At 41.2% G+C, this 17,894-nt stretch overlaps 1 protein-coding gene across 1 annotated transcript in view; it reads right to left on the bottom strand.

Annotated features, from left to right (window-relative positions):
• HNRNPLL (heterogeneous nuclear ribonucleoprotein L like) overlaps positions 1-17,894 on the bottom strand; it is a 92,727-nt gene that overhangs the window by 17,687 nt on the left and 57,146 nt on the right. The window contains exons 8-9 of the mRNA XM_089694184.1: positions 5,620-5,834; positions 1,724-1,845 (exon numbers count right to left, since the gene is read on the bottom strand). Coding sequence (XP_089550310.1) covers positions 1,724-1,845; positions 5,620-5,834 — 337 coding nt within the window. The remainder of the gene's footprint in view (positions 1-1,723; positions 1,846-5,619; positions 5,835-17,894) is intronic.

The raw sequence follows: 17,894 nt of genomic DNA, 5'->3' as shown, positions 1-17,894 counted from the left end.
CATTGTAGGTGAATTTAATAAAAAAAATTCAGGAAATCACATTGTATGATTTTTAAAGAATGTATTTGTCTTGCACTGCTGAACATAAGTACTTGAATACCTAAGAAACAGCAAGAATTCTGGCTCTCAAAGACCTGTTACTGTGCCTTTAAAAAGTTCACCTCTACTCCACTCATTAATCTAACTTACTAGCACCTGTCTGAGCTCTTTAAAGACACCTGTCCACCCCAAAGTCAGTCAGACGCCAAGTACTACCATGGGCAAGACCAAAGAGCTGTCAAAAGACACCAGAGACAAAATTGTGGACCTCCACAAGGCTGGAAAGGGCTACGGGGCAATTGCCAAGCAGCATGGTGAAAATAGATCAACTGTTGGAGCAATTGTTAGAAAATGGAAGAGACTAAAGATGACTGTCAGTCTCCCTCGGACTGGGGCTCCATGCAAGATCTCAGCTCGTGGGGTATCACTGATAAGAAAGGTGAGGAATTAGCCCAGAACTAAAAAGGGAGGAGCTGGTCAATGACATGAAGAGAGCTGGGACCACAGTTTCAAGGTCACTGTCGGTAGAACACTACGCCGTCATGGTTTCAAATCATGCATTACACGGAAGGTTCCCCTGCTCAAGTCATCACATGTCCAGGCCCGTCTGAAGTTTGCCAATGACCATCTGAATGATCCAGAGGAGGCATGGGAGAAAGTCATGTGGTCAGATAAGACCAAAGTAGAACTTTTTGGTCTAAACTTCACTCGTCGTGTTTGGAGGAAAAGGAAGGATGCGTTGCATCCCAAGAACACCATCCCTACTGTGAAGCATGGGGGTGGTAACATCTTGCTTTGGGGGTGCTTTTCTGTGAAGGGGACAGGACGACTGCACTGTAATAAGGAGAGGATGAATGGGGCCATTTATTGTGAGATTTTGAGCAACAACCTCCTTCCCTCAGTCAGAGCATTGAAGATGGGTCGTGGCTGGGTCTTCCAACATGACAAGGACCCGAAGCACACAGCCAGGATAACCAAGGAGTGGCTCCATAAGAAGCATATCAAGGTTCTGGAGTGGCCTAGCCAGTCTCCAGACCTAAATCCAATAGAACATCTTTGAAGGGAGCAGAAACTCTGTGTTGCTCAGTGACAGCCCCAAAACCTGACAGATCTAGAGGAGATCTGTGTGGAGAACTTGGCCAAAATCCCTGTTGCAGTGTGTGCAAACCTGGTCAAGAACTACAGGAAACGTCTGACCTCTGTAACTGCAAACAAAGGCATCTGTACCAAATATTAACACTGATTTTCTCAGGTGTTCAAATACTCAGTGCAAGACAAATACATTCTTTAAAAATCATACAATGTGATTTCCTGAATTTTTTTTAAAAATCATACAATGTGATTTCCTGAATTTTTTTTAAAATTCTCTCAGAGTGGGAGAACTTGCACAATCGCAGGGTGTTTAAATACTTCTGTTCCTCACTGTATATAAGAAAGCGCAGAGTGTACAATTTAAGAATCTGCTAAGGAGATTGAACTCCCGCTGATTCACGGAAGAAAAATTAGAACCTGAATGAAAACCGGACGAAGATGTCAGTGGATGGCAGCTCTTTAGTGGTGGGCTTATGAGCCAAACATCACACCTTCCTTTAAGTGAGAAAATATCACAGATGCACAAAACAGGCCTTTCAAACCACAAAGCCAAAAAGTACTGGCTTCTATATACTATAAATAAGGTTCTTACCAAACATTTAGCCTTTTTCCAAAGACTTTCACATTATTCAAATGTGTGACTGCTCTTTCCACAGCGTACTCATCACCCATTTCTACAAGAGCTGTGCCTGGAATAGTCTTCATGAACTTTACCTGGGATAAAGGATAGTGACATTTTTAGGTTTATTAATATCTCACCTACTGACAGAATGTAAAGGAAATTCGCTACAATGGGGATACAGACAAACACAGTTTTATTATTGTGACGAAGCATGCCCCTGATGTGCCTGCCTTTCTGTCCTGGTAACGACTGCTCCCCCCTCCACCATAATTTCTTCTATGGACATTAAAAGCATCAGGAAGTGAGGGAAAATCCCGCCAAAGGGGAAAAAATCCCGATAAAAATTTAACTGTAATGTTTTAGATTTAATCAGTTTTTTTAGAAGTAATTCTCAACCCACTTTTGATTCTTTATGTTCTATATGTTTAAAAAGGTTCTAAAAGCTGAAGAGTTTTTTTAAATTTACCTTAATGCATTCTCTGCCCCAGTCCCCCGTTATACGGATATGAGGCCCATATCGATCCAGCGCTGCGCACAAGAGCAGTGGCCCTCTTCCTCCTCATAGCCATTTGCTCCCAATGCGGTCAGTCACAGCCGGTGGAGAGGGAGTGGGGGGACGGGAGCAGTGGGGAGAATAGGGGGATCGGTTAGTACCAAGCTATGCTTTGTAGCGAGCCTGCATGAGTGCCGCCATAGCCAGTGACTTGCTATGGTGGGCATTCGGTGGGGGAGGAACCAAGATCCCTGGCAGGGGATCCCAGAAGAGGAGGATCGAGGCTGCTTTGTGCAAAACCATTACACAGAGCAGGTAAAATAAAACAGGTTTGTTATTTTAAAAAATAAGTATGGCTTTACAATCACTTTAGGTTAAAATGTTTTTATCACTTATATTTCAAGGTTTGCTTTATTGACAGAATTGTATGTTAAACTGAATTCAAGGCAACATGTTTATCAAACAACTACAAAGTAATGTACTGACTATACTGTACTGACAAAGCTCTTTTGGCCCTACTTCCCCTGTAGGTCATGCACTCCTGTGATCTGTATTCAGCCATCAGCAAGCCAACGCCTGCTGTTGGCTGAATTTAGCCTCTCAGAGCAGCAATATGACCCTGAGCAAGCCGCTCCTGCCTCCTCCAGAAGAGCAGAGCAGAAAGCCAGTGACTAACAGTCACCAGATCTCTGCTCACTGAAGACCGAGAACTGAGTGATCAGTGGTCTTTGATCACTCAGTTCTCTGTGTAGAGCCGGCAGTGGACAGATACAGTATCACACTGATGTTCATCCACCTAGGCAAGTATGTAGGTTTATATTTTTCAAAAGCCATATTTCTCTTTTAAAATTGTTGTAAAGGCAGAAGGTTCTAACTGGCATGCATTCTATGCGTGAAGGTAAAAATATTAATAATAATAATAAAAAAAAATAATCTTCTTCATACAGCTCTCCCCCGGGCCCCCACTGCTGTCAATTACAGCCAGTTACGAGGCAACGGGGTGGGGTGGGGTTGGCATGGGACCGAGCCACACTGTGCGTCTAACTAAATTTTAGTGCACACAAGTGCAACATATTACTAAAGTTTTTGGTAAAGTATAAAATGATGCAGTTACTCCAAGTAAATATACATGTACAAACTTTAAATTGTGTGCACCAATGAATGAAATGACAACGAACTTCAGTACTCAAAATTTTGTAACGGTAATGCTTTAAAAGGACAAATGTGAATAATGACCCTCATTATTGCACTCACTCCAGTGTATACAGCAATATGTAACCAAATATAGGAATATTGAAGATGATAAACAGTTCAGTGATGGGGGACTCTCAGGGAGTATAGATGCAATCCAATCCCAGGAATAGATAAATTGCCTGCTTACCAGAAGCGCAATATTAATACGCATGTACAGGTTACATGTAGCCGGGGTCCCATGTAGGCGCTGCTTTATAGTACCCAGATGGTCCGTCGGTGGTAAGACGATGCTGGCCTGGTCGGATCACACTGCTCCTTGGATCCACGCAGAGAACCTAAAAATGCTGGGGCTGAGGTATGGGAACTCAGTGCCAGATGTAAGGAGTAAGAATACTCATAGTGTAGTATGTTTTAAAATTATTTATTAAATCCAATAACGTAAACCATAAAAGTTACAAAACGCATGCCTGCAGCCTGTAGCCAGTATAAGCAGCTTGAAAAAGAGATTCTATACACTGACCAGTGAATACCAAAGGTGGGCCGCCGGACCTCCTGACCCGGCGGCGTAACGTCAAGGCGTGCGAAGGCTCCTCCTATTTAGGAGGAGCCTTCGCACGCCTTGACGTTACGCCGCCGGGTCAGGAGGTCCGGCGGCCCACCTTTGGTATTCACTGGTCAGTGTATAGAATCTCTTTTTCAAGCTGCTTATACTGGCTACAGGCTGCAGGCATGCGCTTTGTAACTTTTATGGTTTACGTTATTGGATTTAATAAATAATTTTAAAACATACTACACTATGAGTATTCTTACTCCTTACATCTGGCACTGAGTTCCCATACCTCAGCCCCAGCATTTTTAGGTTCTCTGCGTGGATCCAAGGAGCAGTGTGATCCGACCAGGCCAGCATCGTCTTACCACCGACGGACCATCTGGGTACTATAAAGCAGCGCCTACATGGGACCCCGGCTACATGTAACCTGTACATGCGTATTAATATTGCGCTTCTGGTAAGCAGGCAATTTATCTATTCCTGGGATTGGATTGCATCTATACTCCCTGAGAGTCCCCCATCACTGAACTGTTTATCATCTTCAATATTCCTATATTTGATGACCGCATATATAATTGTCACTTGGATATTATTTGTAGCGCTGCACTTTATTGTTTCTATTCTGGTTGGAAGGGCTTGTAGTTCCTTTTTTGTGCATTAGCCGCTCACTGAAGTGCGCTCACTTTTCTTTATTTTATACAGCAATATGTAACGCGTGTAGTGCACCATCAGGGGTCAATAGACGTTGGCAGTCAGCTTGTCAGATTTACACCTAACATTGCTGATGTAGCAGCCAGGAGAATGTGTAAACCCTTCCCCTTGCTGCCACCAATGTATGATGCTGACAGTTTGGGGTCATGGCTCTCACCCATGCAGAGCGAGGAGTTCCGGGATAGTCAGGCTAGAGAGAAGAGGACCGGTTTTTAGTTCTCTGTGAGCTGGACACCCATGTGAACAGGGTGGACTGAACAACAGTGGCTGAGCTGTGAAAACCTGCTCCTTGGGATCCCTGAGGCCAATAGGAAACCCAAAAAACACAGAGTAGGACTTGTATGGTGGCAGCGAACATTTAACGAACTTTGCAATTCTAAACCAAAAGTATGGACTATTTTTGTGTTCTTTGTTTGCTGCAGATAAGCTGTGTTTTTATATATGCCTACTTTTGAATATAAAAGGACTATGCTTTTACCAACACGGCTGGCTGACAATGCCAGGCTACCTCAGATCACACTGTACACAAGTTGCATTAGACTCAGTTAGCCTGTGACGGTTTTAAAAGTGTTCCTTTGCACTTCTTAGTTCTCTGACAGATGTATAATTAAATTACTTGCAAAAAGATGCTTAGAGTCAAGGACAGAAAATAAACAAACAGTCACTTTATCAGTGTACAATCAAGCAGTAATAAATCTGTCGCTTTGGTTGCAAATAAAAGACCCAAAAACTCACGCTAACATACAAAATTACACTACAGTTTACATGCAACTGGTTTAATAAATACTCCCCATCCCCACATATTATTTAGTAATTTCCTTAGCTGCTTATTTTAAAACACTATTCTACATTTTTAGACTGCTTGCATAGCACTCAAAATACTTGGATGAAATGTCCCATGAAAACCAAAAATGGTACCTTTTCAACATTTCCATATAGGCAAAAGAGGTTGAAAACGTGAGAACAGTTCATCTTCTCTTGATGAAGACCACTAACCATGGCTACTGAACCAACAGGAGGTCCACCATGAAAATAGGAGGAGGTTTGAGGAAGAGGATAAGCCACCAATTCTGGAGTATCTCTAGTACCCATCCTATAGCGATTTGGTAGAGGTAACAATGGGCCATGGTTTCCTTCAGATAGAAGCAAAATCTTTGTTAGCATACAATTTTGAGTATACAGCAACTTTTACATTTAAATGGCATAAACAGACACTGCTTACACAAGAGAGAAGAGTGAGGCTGGCATTAGAGATATGCAAGCACGCTATGCAATGTGTATGTGTAACATATCTGTAATTTCTTTTCCTAACAAGGATTTCATTTTTGGTTCCTTAAAGTATATGTAAACCTTCACCTTATAAAAACAACCCATACAGTTTAAAATAGAAATGAAAGGCAAAACATTTGTGTATAGATATAAAAAGCATTATAAATAACCTCTCCCACCTTTTTTTGTAAATTATCACATACCCTCAGATGCACAAAGAGGTAAGGGAGGAGAAACAGCAGCACACTGATCTTCCCAGTGAATGGCCGTGTGGCACAAGACCATTGGGAGGAGAGCATGCAGAGTTCCCATCACAACTAGAGAACTGACCACGTTGGGCTCTCATGTCTAGTGTGGTCAGTTTTTTTTTAATAGGAAAGAAGAGGGACTGGCAGAAACACCAGGTATTTCACACAAAGGAAGCAATACAGAGAGAACAGGATACGTTTTCATACAAGTACATGGTACAGCAGGCACACATCGGGAATATGAAATCAGGAATATGAAATGTTAGATCTACATATTCTTTAAAATAATGCTGGGTCAGCATCAACTTCATAGATATTTATCCATGGCATTAGGTAAATCCCAATGTCAAAGCAGTAGCCTGTACATGTCTCACACAGCTCAAGTCCCTACTGTTGCCACCTCTCAATCTGTAAACACTCAAAGGTAAAGTTCGATCACACACAGCTCAAATAATCTTGAGTCTTACCCTGCAACAAACCAGTATAAAAATCCATCACAGTATCACATACTTATCTTCTCTTCTATCTCAAATATTACACCAAGTGAACACAAGTGGGATGGAGACTGAGGAAATTATTGTCATGCCTACAGCAGACTGATCACATTACTTTCTTAAAGTTGACCAAAGTAACAAAAGTTGGGCAAGGAACAACTATACGATAAATATTTAGTATACTACGATATATGTGGTGGTTTATTCTTGAAATTTCACACCACACCAAAAAGTATCTACAGCATCCAGACAAGACGTGGTCATCATGCATCAAGGTCTCCCTATATGCTGTCCAAGCTCATCTGCAAAAGTATAATAAAATTGGAGGACAAGCATTAAAATAGTCAACAATGAAAACTGAGCAGAGACTAGAAGAAGCCTTTCCTCTGAGACGGAAAGAAAGCCAAATGCCTCACTTATGTATAAAAACCACTAGCTGCAGAAACCAGATGTTCTGGAATGAAGAGTAAAAAAATTGAAACATCTGGCTCTAACAGAGTAGGTTTCTCAGCAGAAGGGTTTGTGAGTGGGTATACAAATGATTTTGTGCAGGCAACAGTGAAGCATGGTGGAGGTTCTCTGCAGGTTTGGGGCTAAATTTCTGCAAATGGAATGGAAAATATGATTGAAATTGATAGCACTCTCAGTAGATGTAAACAGATATCAGATGAGTGTTCTTCATCTTTATACTGGTTTCACATCAGAGGTTCTAAAAGGAGACAGTTTGTAAGAGAACAGAACGCTATCCACACTGTTATATTCATATCCCGTCATGCTCACAGCATTTTACAGCCTATTCATGGAGCATGCAGTAGCTTGCCAAGTTCTCTCTGCATAGCCCAGCAGAGAAAGCTCTATCATAGGAGTCAATCATGTGACTTTTACTTTGTTTTCAGAAGAGTAGCAGAATGCTAGGCACATTACTAAAATACATTGCTGTGCTTTATACAGTGTCTATATATAAAGTATTCAAACCCCCTTCACTTTTTCAATTTTATGTTGCAGCCTGATACTACAGTTTAAATTTTTTTCTTATTAAATCTAAACTTCGTACCCCATAACACATTGAAAAACAGAATTTTAGAAAGGTTTGCAAATATATGAAAAGGAAAAACTAAAATATCACATTTGCATAAGCACAGTATTCAGACCATTTACAGCAACACTTGAAATTTAGCTCCGGTGCCTCCCATTTCTCTTGATCATTGCTGAGCCGTTTCTACACCTTGATTTGAGTTCACCTGTGGTAAATTACATTTATTGGACATGATTTAGAAAGGCATAACCTTTCCTATAAAAGGCCTCACAGCTGACAATGCATACTGTATCAGAGCAAAAGCCATGAGGTAAAAAAGGAACTGCCTGCAGAGCTCAAAGACAGGATTACTGCAAGGCACATACAGTCAGGTCCATAAATACTGGGACATCGACACAATTCTAACAATTGTTAGAAACAAAGGTGAAGGTGAAAGTTCGGGTTAATACACATTTGAGGGTATTTACATCCAAATCAGGTGAACGGTGTAGGAATTACAACAGTTTGCATATGTGCCTCCCACTTGTTAAGGGACCAAAAGTAATGGGACAGAATAATAATCATAAACCAAACTTTCACCTTTTAATACTTGGTTGCAAATCCTTTGCAGTCAATTACAGCCTGAAGTCTGGAATGCATAGACGTCACCAGATACTGGGTTTCATCGCTGGTGATGCTCTGCCAGGCCTCTACTGCAACTGTCTTCAGTTCCTGCTTGTTCTTGGGGCATTTTCCCTTCAGTTTTGTCTTCAGCAAGTGAAATGCATGCTCAATCAGATTCAGGTCAGGTGATTGACTTGGCCATTGCATAACATTCCACTTCTTTCCCTTAAAAAACTTTTTGGTTGCTTTTGCATTATGATTTGGGTCATTGTCCATCTGCACTGTGAAGCGGCGTCCAATGACTTCAGAAGCATTTGGCTGAATATGAGCAGATAATATTGCCCGAAACACTTCAGAATTCATCCTGCTGCTTTTGTCAGCAGTCACATCAATAAATACAAGAGAACCAGTTCAATTGGCAGCCATACATGCCTACGCCATGACACTACCAGCACCATGCTTCACTGATGAGGTGATATGCTTAGGATCATGAGCAGTTCCTTTCCTTCTCCATACTCTTCTCTTCCCATCACTCTGGTACAAGTTGATCTTGGTCTCATCTGTCCATAGGATGTTGTTCCAGAACTGTGAAGGCTTTTTTAGATGTCGTTTGGCAAACTCTAATCTGGCCTTCCTGTTTTTGAGGCTCACCAATGGTTTACATCTTGTGGTGAACCCTCTGTATTCACTCTGGTGAAGTATTCTCTTGATTGTTGACTTTAACACACATACACCTACCTCCTGGAGAGTGTTCTTGATCTGGCCAACTGTTGTGAAGGGTGTTTTCTTCACCAGGGAAAGAATTCTTTGGTCATCCACCACAGTTGTTTTCCGTGGTCTTCCGGGTCTTTTGGTGTTGCTCAGCTCACCGGTGCGTTCCTTCTTTTTAAGAATGTTCCAAACAGTTGTTTTGGCCACGCCTAATGTTTTTGCTATCTCTCTGATGGGTTTGTTTTGTTTTTTCAGCCTAATGATGGCTTGCTTCACTGATAGTGACAGCTCTTTGGATCTCATCTTGAGAGTTGACAGCAACAGATTCCAAACGCAAATAGCACACTTGAAATGAACTCTGGACCTTTTATCTGCTCATTGTAATTGGGATTATGAAGGAATAACACACACCTGGCCATGGAACAGCTGAGAAGCCAATTGTCCCATTACTTTTGGTCCCTTAACAAGTGGGAGGCACATATGCAAACTGTTGTAATTCCTACACCGTTCACCTGATTTGGATGTAAATACCCTCAAATTAAAGCTGACAGTCGGCAGTTAAAGCACATCTTGTTCGTTTCATTTCAAATCCATTGTGGTGGTGTATAGAGCCAAAAATGTTAGAATTGTGTCGATGTCCCAATATTTACGGACCTGACTGTATCGGGTGAAGGCAACAAAAATGTTTCTGCTGCACTGAAGTTTCCAAAGAGCACAGTGGCCTCCCTAATTCTCAAATAGAAGATGTTTAGTACAACCAGGACTCTTCCAAGAGCTGGTCACCGGGCCAAACTGAGCACTCCAAGCAGGCTTTCATGTGTTTTGCAATAAATAGAGGCTTCCTTCTACCCACTCTGCCATAAAGCCTAGATCGGTGGAGGACTGCAGTGATGATTGTCCTTCTGGATCTTTGTCCCATCTCCACACAGGATCTCTGGAGCTCAGTCAGAGTGACCATCGGGTTCTTGCTCATCTTTCTTACAAAGGACCTTCTCCACCAATTGCTCAGTTTGGCTGGGTGAGCAGCTCTTGAAAGAGTCCTGGTTGTGCTAAACTTCTTCCATTTGAGAAATATGGAGGCCACTCTGCTCTTGAGGAAATTCAGTGAAGCAGAATTTTTTTGTAGTCTTCCCTAGATCTGTACCTTGCAATTATCCAGTCTCTGAGCTCTGGATAGAGGTGTGTGTCTTTCTAAATCATGTCCAATCAATTTAATTTATCACAGGTGGACTCTAATCAAAGTGTAGAAACATCTCAGCAATGATCAAGAGAAATGGGAGGCACCCGAGCTACATTTCAAGTGTTATTTGCAAAGGGTCTGAATACTTATGCCAATGTGATATTTCAGTTTTTTCTTTTGTTATATACAGGTGTACCTTGGTTTACGAATTTAATGCGTTCTCCAAGAAGTTTTGTATTGCGAAAAATTCGTAAACTGAAACATGGTTTCCCATAGGAATGCACTGAAAGCCAATTAATTTGTTCCGGAGGTCAGAAAAAAAAGCAGCTGTCACTTTAGGTCATTGACAGTTTTTAAATGTAATTACCGGCTTTTTTCTTTTCTTCACTATAGCTCAGAGAATCAGCTGTCACTTTCCCCCCAGCTAAAGGAAAGAAAGTTTCCTTTTAGTTTACTTCCCAGAGTTAAAAGAATCAAGGTTTCCTTTTAGTTTGTTTAAACTAAAAGAAACAGAGTATCCCTTAGCTCCAGGGAAAGTGACAGCTAATTATGTGAGCTATAGTGAAGAAATCACTTTAGCTTCACTTATACTTTGTATTGCGAAAAAAATTCATAAAAAATGTGTAAACCGAGGCGTTATTGTCAGTGGATTATCATTCGTAAACTGTAAATTACGTTAACCGAGGCGTTCGTAAACTGAGGTACACCTGTATTTGCAAACATTTCTAAAATTCTGTTTTCACTATGTCATTATGGGGTACAGTGTAGTTTAATTAGAAAAAAAATATGAATTTAAACAACTGTATTATCGGCTGCAACATAACAAACCTGAAAATGGTGAAGGGGGTCTTTATACTTTATGAATGCATTTTAAATGTGCAGTAATTTTATGAATGCACTGTAAATATGCAGTAATTTTGTAAAGCAAAGTATGGTTGTGGTATTGCCATACCTCCTCTTTATAAATCAGCTCCACAGAGTTTAACAAAATCCCTACAGGGGGTGCAGCAAAAGGTCACCAACTGAACTCAATATAAAATCAAAATAAATGTGTAAACACAGTCCAACCTAATAATGTATTGTAGTCTGCTACAATAAAGTGCACAGTGCTTGTACTATTCCCAAATGCAGAATTTATGACTTGTGCAAGAATTCATCCAAAAGGTTGAGGTGATATTCTCATGTGTGCTACCAAAGTGCAATCCAAGTGAACCCCAACTTCTCCCTCACTCACCAGATGCTACTGACTCCTTGTTTTATCAAGGGAGTCAAACTAAGCTTTATTGCACCCAGGGACCGAATTCAACGTTGTTTCACATGAAATGTCAATTGTTCATATGTTGCCTATATATAGCTAATTAGTTACATAGTTAGTCTAGCTGAAAAAAAGCAAAAGTCCATCCAGTTAAAAAAAGAAAAAAAATTCTAATTCTATACCCACAGTTGATCCAGAGGAAGGCAAAAAACCCACCAAAGCATGATACAATTTGCTCCTGCACTCCTTCCTGGTCCCCCAAGAAGCAAATTGGATATTCAATGGATCAACTTTACCTATAAATAGTAACCAGTTATATTCTGTGTATCCAAGAAAGAATCCAGGCCTTTTTTCAGCAATCCACTGAGCTGGCCAGAACCAGCTCTTGAGGGAGTCTATTCCACTTTTTCAAAGCTCTTACTGTGAAGAAATCTCTCCGTGTTTGGAGATTAAATTTCTTTTCCTCCAGACATAAAGAGTGAATAACTACACCGAGTTCACTATATGAACCACTGATGTATTTATACATGTTGATCGTATCCCCCCTTATTCTCCTCTACTCAACAGAGAATGAATTCAGTTCCTCTAATCTTTCCTCATAGCTGAGATCCTCCATGCCTCTTACAGTTTGGTTGCCCTTCTCTGTACTTTCTCCAGTTCCCCAATGTTCTTTTTGTCCGTTGGTGTCCCAAATTGAACTGCATATTGCAGATGAGGCTTTACTAATGATTTGTACAGGGGTAAAATGATCTCTCTCTCTGGAGTCTATACCTCTTAATACGAGAGAGGATTTTTCTCGCTTTACAAACCACAGCTTGGCATTGCATGCCATTATACCAGAACTCTCAGATCCTTCACCATTGGTTCCCCCAATTGTACCTCCCCCCCCAGTATGTATGATGCATGCATATTCTTAGCCCCCAAGTGCATAACCTTACATTTATCAACATTACACCTAATTTGTCACATAGTTGCCCAATTAAATAGTGGACGGAGTTCGGTTTGTAAGTTGGAGACATCCTGTAAGGACGTTATTCCACTGCACAGCTTGGTGTCATCTGCAAAGGCTGAAATGGTATTTTTAAACCCAGACTCTATATCATTTATAAATATATTAAAAAGTAAGGGTCCCAACACTGAACATTGGGGTACACCACTAACAACCCTAGACCAGAGTATGAATCATTAACCACTACCCTCTGAATACGATCTTTTAGCCAGTTTTCTATCCATTTACATATGGATTTTTCCAAGCCTGTAGAGTTTACCTTACACACTACAGTATCTCACAGAAGTGAGTACACCCCTCTCATTTTTGGAAATATTTTATTATATCTTTTCATGTGGCAACACTGAAGAAATTACACTTTGCTGCAATGTAAAGTAGTGAGTGTACAGCTTGTATAGCAGTGTAAATTTGCTGTCTCCTCAAAATAACTCCACACAGCCATTAATGTCTAAACCGCTGGCAACAAAAGTGAGTACACCCCTAAGTGAAAATGTCCACATTGGGCCCAATGTGTCAATATTTTGTGTGGCCACCATTATTTTCCAGCACTGACTTAACCCTCTTTGGCATGGAGTTCCTCAGAGCTCACAGGTTGCCACTGGAGTCCTCTTCCACTCCTCCATGACAACATCACAAAGCTGGTGGATGTTAGAGACCTTGCGCTCCTCCACCTTCCACTTGAGGATGCCCCACAGATGCTCAATAGGGTTTAGGTCTGGAGACATGCTTGGCCAGTCCATCACCTTTACCTTCAGCTTCTTTACAAAGGCAGTGGTCGTCTTTGAGGTGTGTTTGGGGCCATTATGTTAGAATACTGGCCCGCAATCCAGTCTCCAAAGGGAGGGGATCATGCTCTGCTTCAGTATGTCACAGTAAATGTTGGCATTCATGGTTCCCTCAATGAACTGTAGCTCCCCAGTGACGGCAGCACTCATGCAGCCCCAGACCATGACACATCCAGCACCAGTGAGCAGTATGAGAGAGTGAGAGCAAACACCAAATTTAACACACCTACTTCCCATTCACACCTCAGACCTTGTAACACTAACGACTCACATGACACCGGGGAGGGAAAATGGGGCCCAATTTGGACATTTTCACTTAGGGGTGTACTCACTCTTGTTGCCAGCAGCTTAGACATTAATGGCTGTGTGTTGAGTTATTTTGAGGGGACAGCAAATTTACACTATTCTACAAGCTGTACACTCACTGTCACATTGTAGCGAAGTGTCATTTGTCATTCCTTCAGTGTTGTCACATGAAAAGATATATTTACAAAAATGAGAGGGGTGTACTCACTTCTGTGAGATACTGTAGCTGTGTGAGGGGAACTGCGGCAAACACTTTTGCAAAATCCAAGTATACCACGTCCACTGCCACCCCTCTGTCCAAGGTTTTGCTCACCTCCTAATAAAAAGAAATCAGATTTGTTTGACAAATTCTGTCTTTCATAAATCCATGCTGTCTGTTGCTTAAAATATTGTTTTCCCAGCAAAAACTCATGTATGTGATCTTTTATTAAACTCTCCAGTATCTTCCCAACTATAGAAGATAAACTAACAGGTCTATAATTACTTGGTAAAGATTTTGACCCCTCTTTAAATATAGGCACCACACTGGCCTTACACCAATCCAGTGGTACTATGCCAGTCATTAAAGAGTCCCTAAAAATGAGAGACAATGGCTTTGAAATGACAGAGCTCAATTCTTTAAGGACTAATATACGAATTATACACACACATACACACACACACACACACACACACACACACACACACACACACACACACACACTTGTGTTCAAAATAATAGCAGTGTGTTGGAAAAAGTGAATAAAGCTCAAAATCCTTCTAATAGCTTTTATTTCCATACACACAAATGCATTGGGAACTCTACACATTCTATTCCAAATCAAAACATGATGAAAAATATATCAAATTTGCGTTGTTCCTCTAAAAAAATTGAAGAAAACTGAATATTAGACTGTTCAAAAAAATAGCAGTGTTTGTATTCTTCTTTACAAACTCAAACATTCACTATATAAACTGGAAAATGTTTCAAGATTTTGCTTTCCTTTGAATCACTTAATATTTAGTTGTATAACCACTGTTTATGAGAACTGCTATACATCTGTGTTGCATGGAGTCAACCAACGTCTGGCACCTGTGAACAGGTATTCAAGCCCAGGACGATTGGACTACATTCCACAGTTCTTCTCTATTTCTTGGTTTTGCCTCAGAAACTACATTTTTGATGTCACCCCACAAGTTTTCTATTGGATTAAGATCCGGGGATTGGGCTGGCCACTCCATAACATCAATCTTGTTGGTCTGGAACCAAGATGTTGCACGTTTCCGCTTCAGCATAAGGCAGCATGACCTCTTCAAGTATTCTGATGTATTCAAACTGATCCATGATCCCTGGTATGCGATACATAGGCCCAACACTGTAGTATGAGAAACAGTCCCCATATCATGATGCTTGCGCAACCATGCTTCACTGTCTTCACAGTGTACTGTGGCTTGAATTCAGTGTTTGGGGGTCGTCTGACAAACTGTCTCTGGCCACTAGACCCAAAAAGAACAATCTTACTTTCATCAATCCACAAAATGTTGCGCCATTTCTCTTTAGGCCAGTCAATGTGCTCTTTGGCAAATTGTAACTCTTTAGCACATGTCTTTTTTTCAACAGTGGGACTTTGCGGGGGCTTCTTGCAGATAGCTTGGCTTCACATAGGCGTCTTCTAATTGTAACAGTACTCACAGGTAACTTTAGACCTTCTTTGATCTTCCTGGAGCTGATTGTTGGCCGAGTCCTTGCCATTTTGGCTACTCTTCTATCCATTCGAATGGTAGTTTTTTGCTTTCTTCTACGTCTTTCAGGTTTTGGTTGCCATTTTAAAGCATTTGCGATCATTTTAGCTGAGCAGCCTATCATTTTCTGCACTTGTTTATATGTTTTCCCCTCTCCAAACAACTTTTTAATCAAGGTACGCTGTTCTGAACAATGTCTGGAACTACCCATTTTCCTCAGAATTTCAGAGAGAAATGCACTGTAACCAGCATGTACAACATTTGCTGCCTTCCTTCCTTAAATAAGGGCAATAATTGCCACCTGTTTTTCAAAGAATGAATGACCTCACCAATAGAACTCCACACTGCTATTATTTTGAACATGCCCTTTTCAATTAGTGATTCAATTACACAGAATCAGCAGCATGCATGTCATGACTGTTGGGTCTGTTGGATTTCTATTACTCTACTACACCTGCTAGTAAATTTTTTGCCATGTAGAAATATAATTTCTATCAAAAATAGTGATTGATCAGGTTAGTGATGTCTGACTGCTATTATTTTGAACACAACTGTGTGTGTGTGATTATATATATATATATATATATATATATATATATATATAGTGACAGTGTGGTGATCAGTCACCCAGGATTCTCAACAAGGCAGGTTGAGGGGCTCCAGGGTAAATGTTTGATACGGAGGAAAGTGGCTTTTCACTCTCTTTTGTTTGTAAGGTCTGTTTTGGGATCTGGAGCCGGGAGATTTCAAAGAGATCTGGGAGGGATGAAATCTCCAATCCTGGGACCAGGTTTTGGGAATGGCCAGGAGACTGATTGCACAGGTGTGTGCAGGCCTTTAGAGAGAGTCAGGACCAGGGTTCTGGGCTCCACCCCGGCAGCTAGGAGTCAGCAGGGCTCCACCCTGGCAGACGGGAGGTCTCTGCCTTGGAGTCAGGTGGAAGCCAGACTAGCTGTGTGCTAGTGGCTATAATTTGGGAAGAGTCTGCAGAAGACTGACATTGAACTGTGTGTAAGCCAGGAGGCTGAATCTTTGTTTTGTTGGTGGATACCCCTGCGTGGGAAGCATTATGTTTGAACTTTCTTGTAAATAAAAGTGGGCTAAAAAGGCCCTGAAAAAGAAAGCGAGTAGCTGTTTGCGTTTCAAAGCTCTACCACGTTGAAGCGAGTTCCCACAATATATATATATATATATATATATATATATATATATAAATAAAAGAACAATCGTCAGCCAGACCCGGGCCACAGCCTCACTGGTGGTGGTGTCTGTACCCGCCTAACAAGGTGATCGTGCATGGTGGGAACTTCCACGCCACCTCCGTTCAACTACGCAGGATTCCCGCCTTGAGCACTATTAACCAGGGGACACTCCATCTGACCTGGCTGGGAACTGGAGGCTGTAAGTGTCTGGTCGAGTCCGGAAAATATATCTCGTCTTACTATGCAAAATTTCAAGTGGAGATTTGAACATTACCAAGGAGAGCTGCAACATTGTTTGGAGTGGTGAGAGCCTGCTGGCACAGTCTATGGAGCAGCTGCCGCTGTACGTGCATTAAACTAACTTTATCTCAACTTAATGGCTATTAGCCTCACCTAAAAGGAATTAGCGTTTCACACTTTTTATATGAACTGCAATTAGCCTTTTGATGTCATTACCACTCTATGTGTCTCTTTAACCAGGCTAACCTTGAGCTGGCAGTGTTTGGCTATATTTAAGCTACTCATTAGCAAATTTGTATCCAATACGCTCAAGTTGTGAGCTTTCCGAACCTGTCTCCTGCCAGTGCACCAATGCATTCAGCTACGGGGATACATCTTATCGCAGAAGTCTTTAGTACTGGACTTGTACTCTCTATAAAATCCAATTAGGGTTCCAGTCTAGCTTTCATTAATCAGATGTGACTGATCTCTTAGCTACTTTTTGGTCCAAGTTTGGTTTTCAAGGACCACACTATTAACACGATAGGGGAGTCAGTGATTTAATCATTAATTTTGAGATCTGGTTTCCCACCTTGGGAGAGGTAATTTTGTTGTATTTAGTTTTACCTTATTATTTAATAAATTTACCTTCTCTTTGTCCCCAGTCACCCACTGTAGATTGTTTTGTAAAGGGCCTACATGCTCGGACCGGACGTTTTTACTAAAATGATAGATAGATAGAACAATCAATGCCAAGTAGAGAAGAGAAATGCACTTGCATAAGCATACACATAGATCAACTGTATCAGGAAGCACCACTGCACTCATATCCAGTATGCCCGCCAAAGAGCAGATATGATGTTACCAGACTTTCCTGCCCAACACGTAAAGGGCATCTTTAGGAGGAGGAGTCTTCAGGACTCACTTCTGAAGATGTCCTTTACGAGGGGTGAAACATGTTGCGTGGGAACTTCCGGTGACACCATATCCGCTCTTTGGAGCGTACGCTGGATACAAGTACAGCAGCACTTTCTGATACAGGAAATCTACATGCAAGCTTATGTAAGTGCATTGCCTTTTACTTCTTTTATTCAATAAATGGTATTTCGCTATGGCAAGCTTTCTCTTCTCTCCTTGGCATCGAATGTTCCATC

The sequence above is a fragment of the Staurois parvus genome, unplaced genomic scaffold, assembly GCF_062004578.1.
Source record: "Staurois parvus isolate SC_StPar_1 unplaced genomic scaffold, SC_StPar_1.0 ptg000655l, whole genome shotgun sequence".
Classification (NCBI taxonomy): domain Eukaryota; kingdom Metazoa; phylum Chordata; class Amphibia; order Anura; family Ranidae; genus Staurois; species Staurois parvus.
Note: the sequence above shows the minus strand (reverse complement) of the source record. Positions and strands in the feature narration are given on the sequence as shown.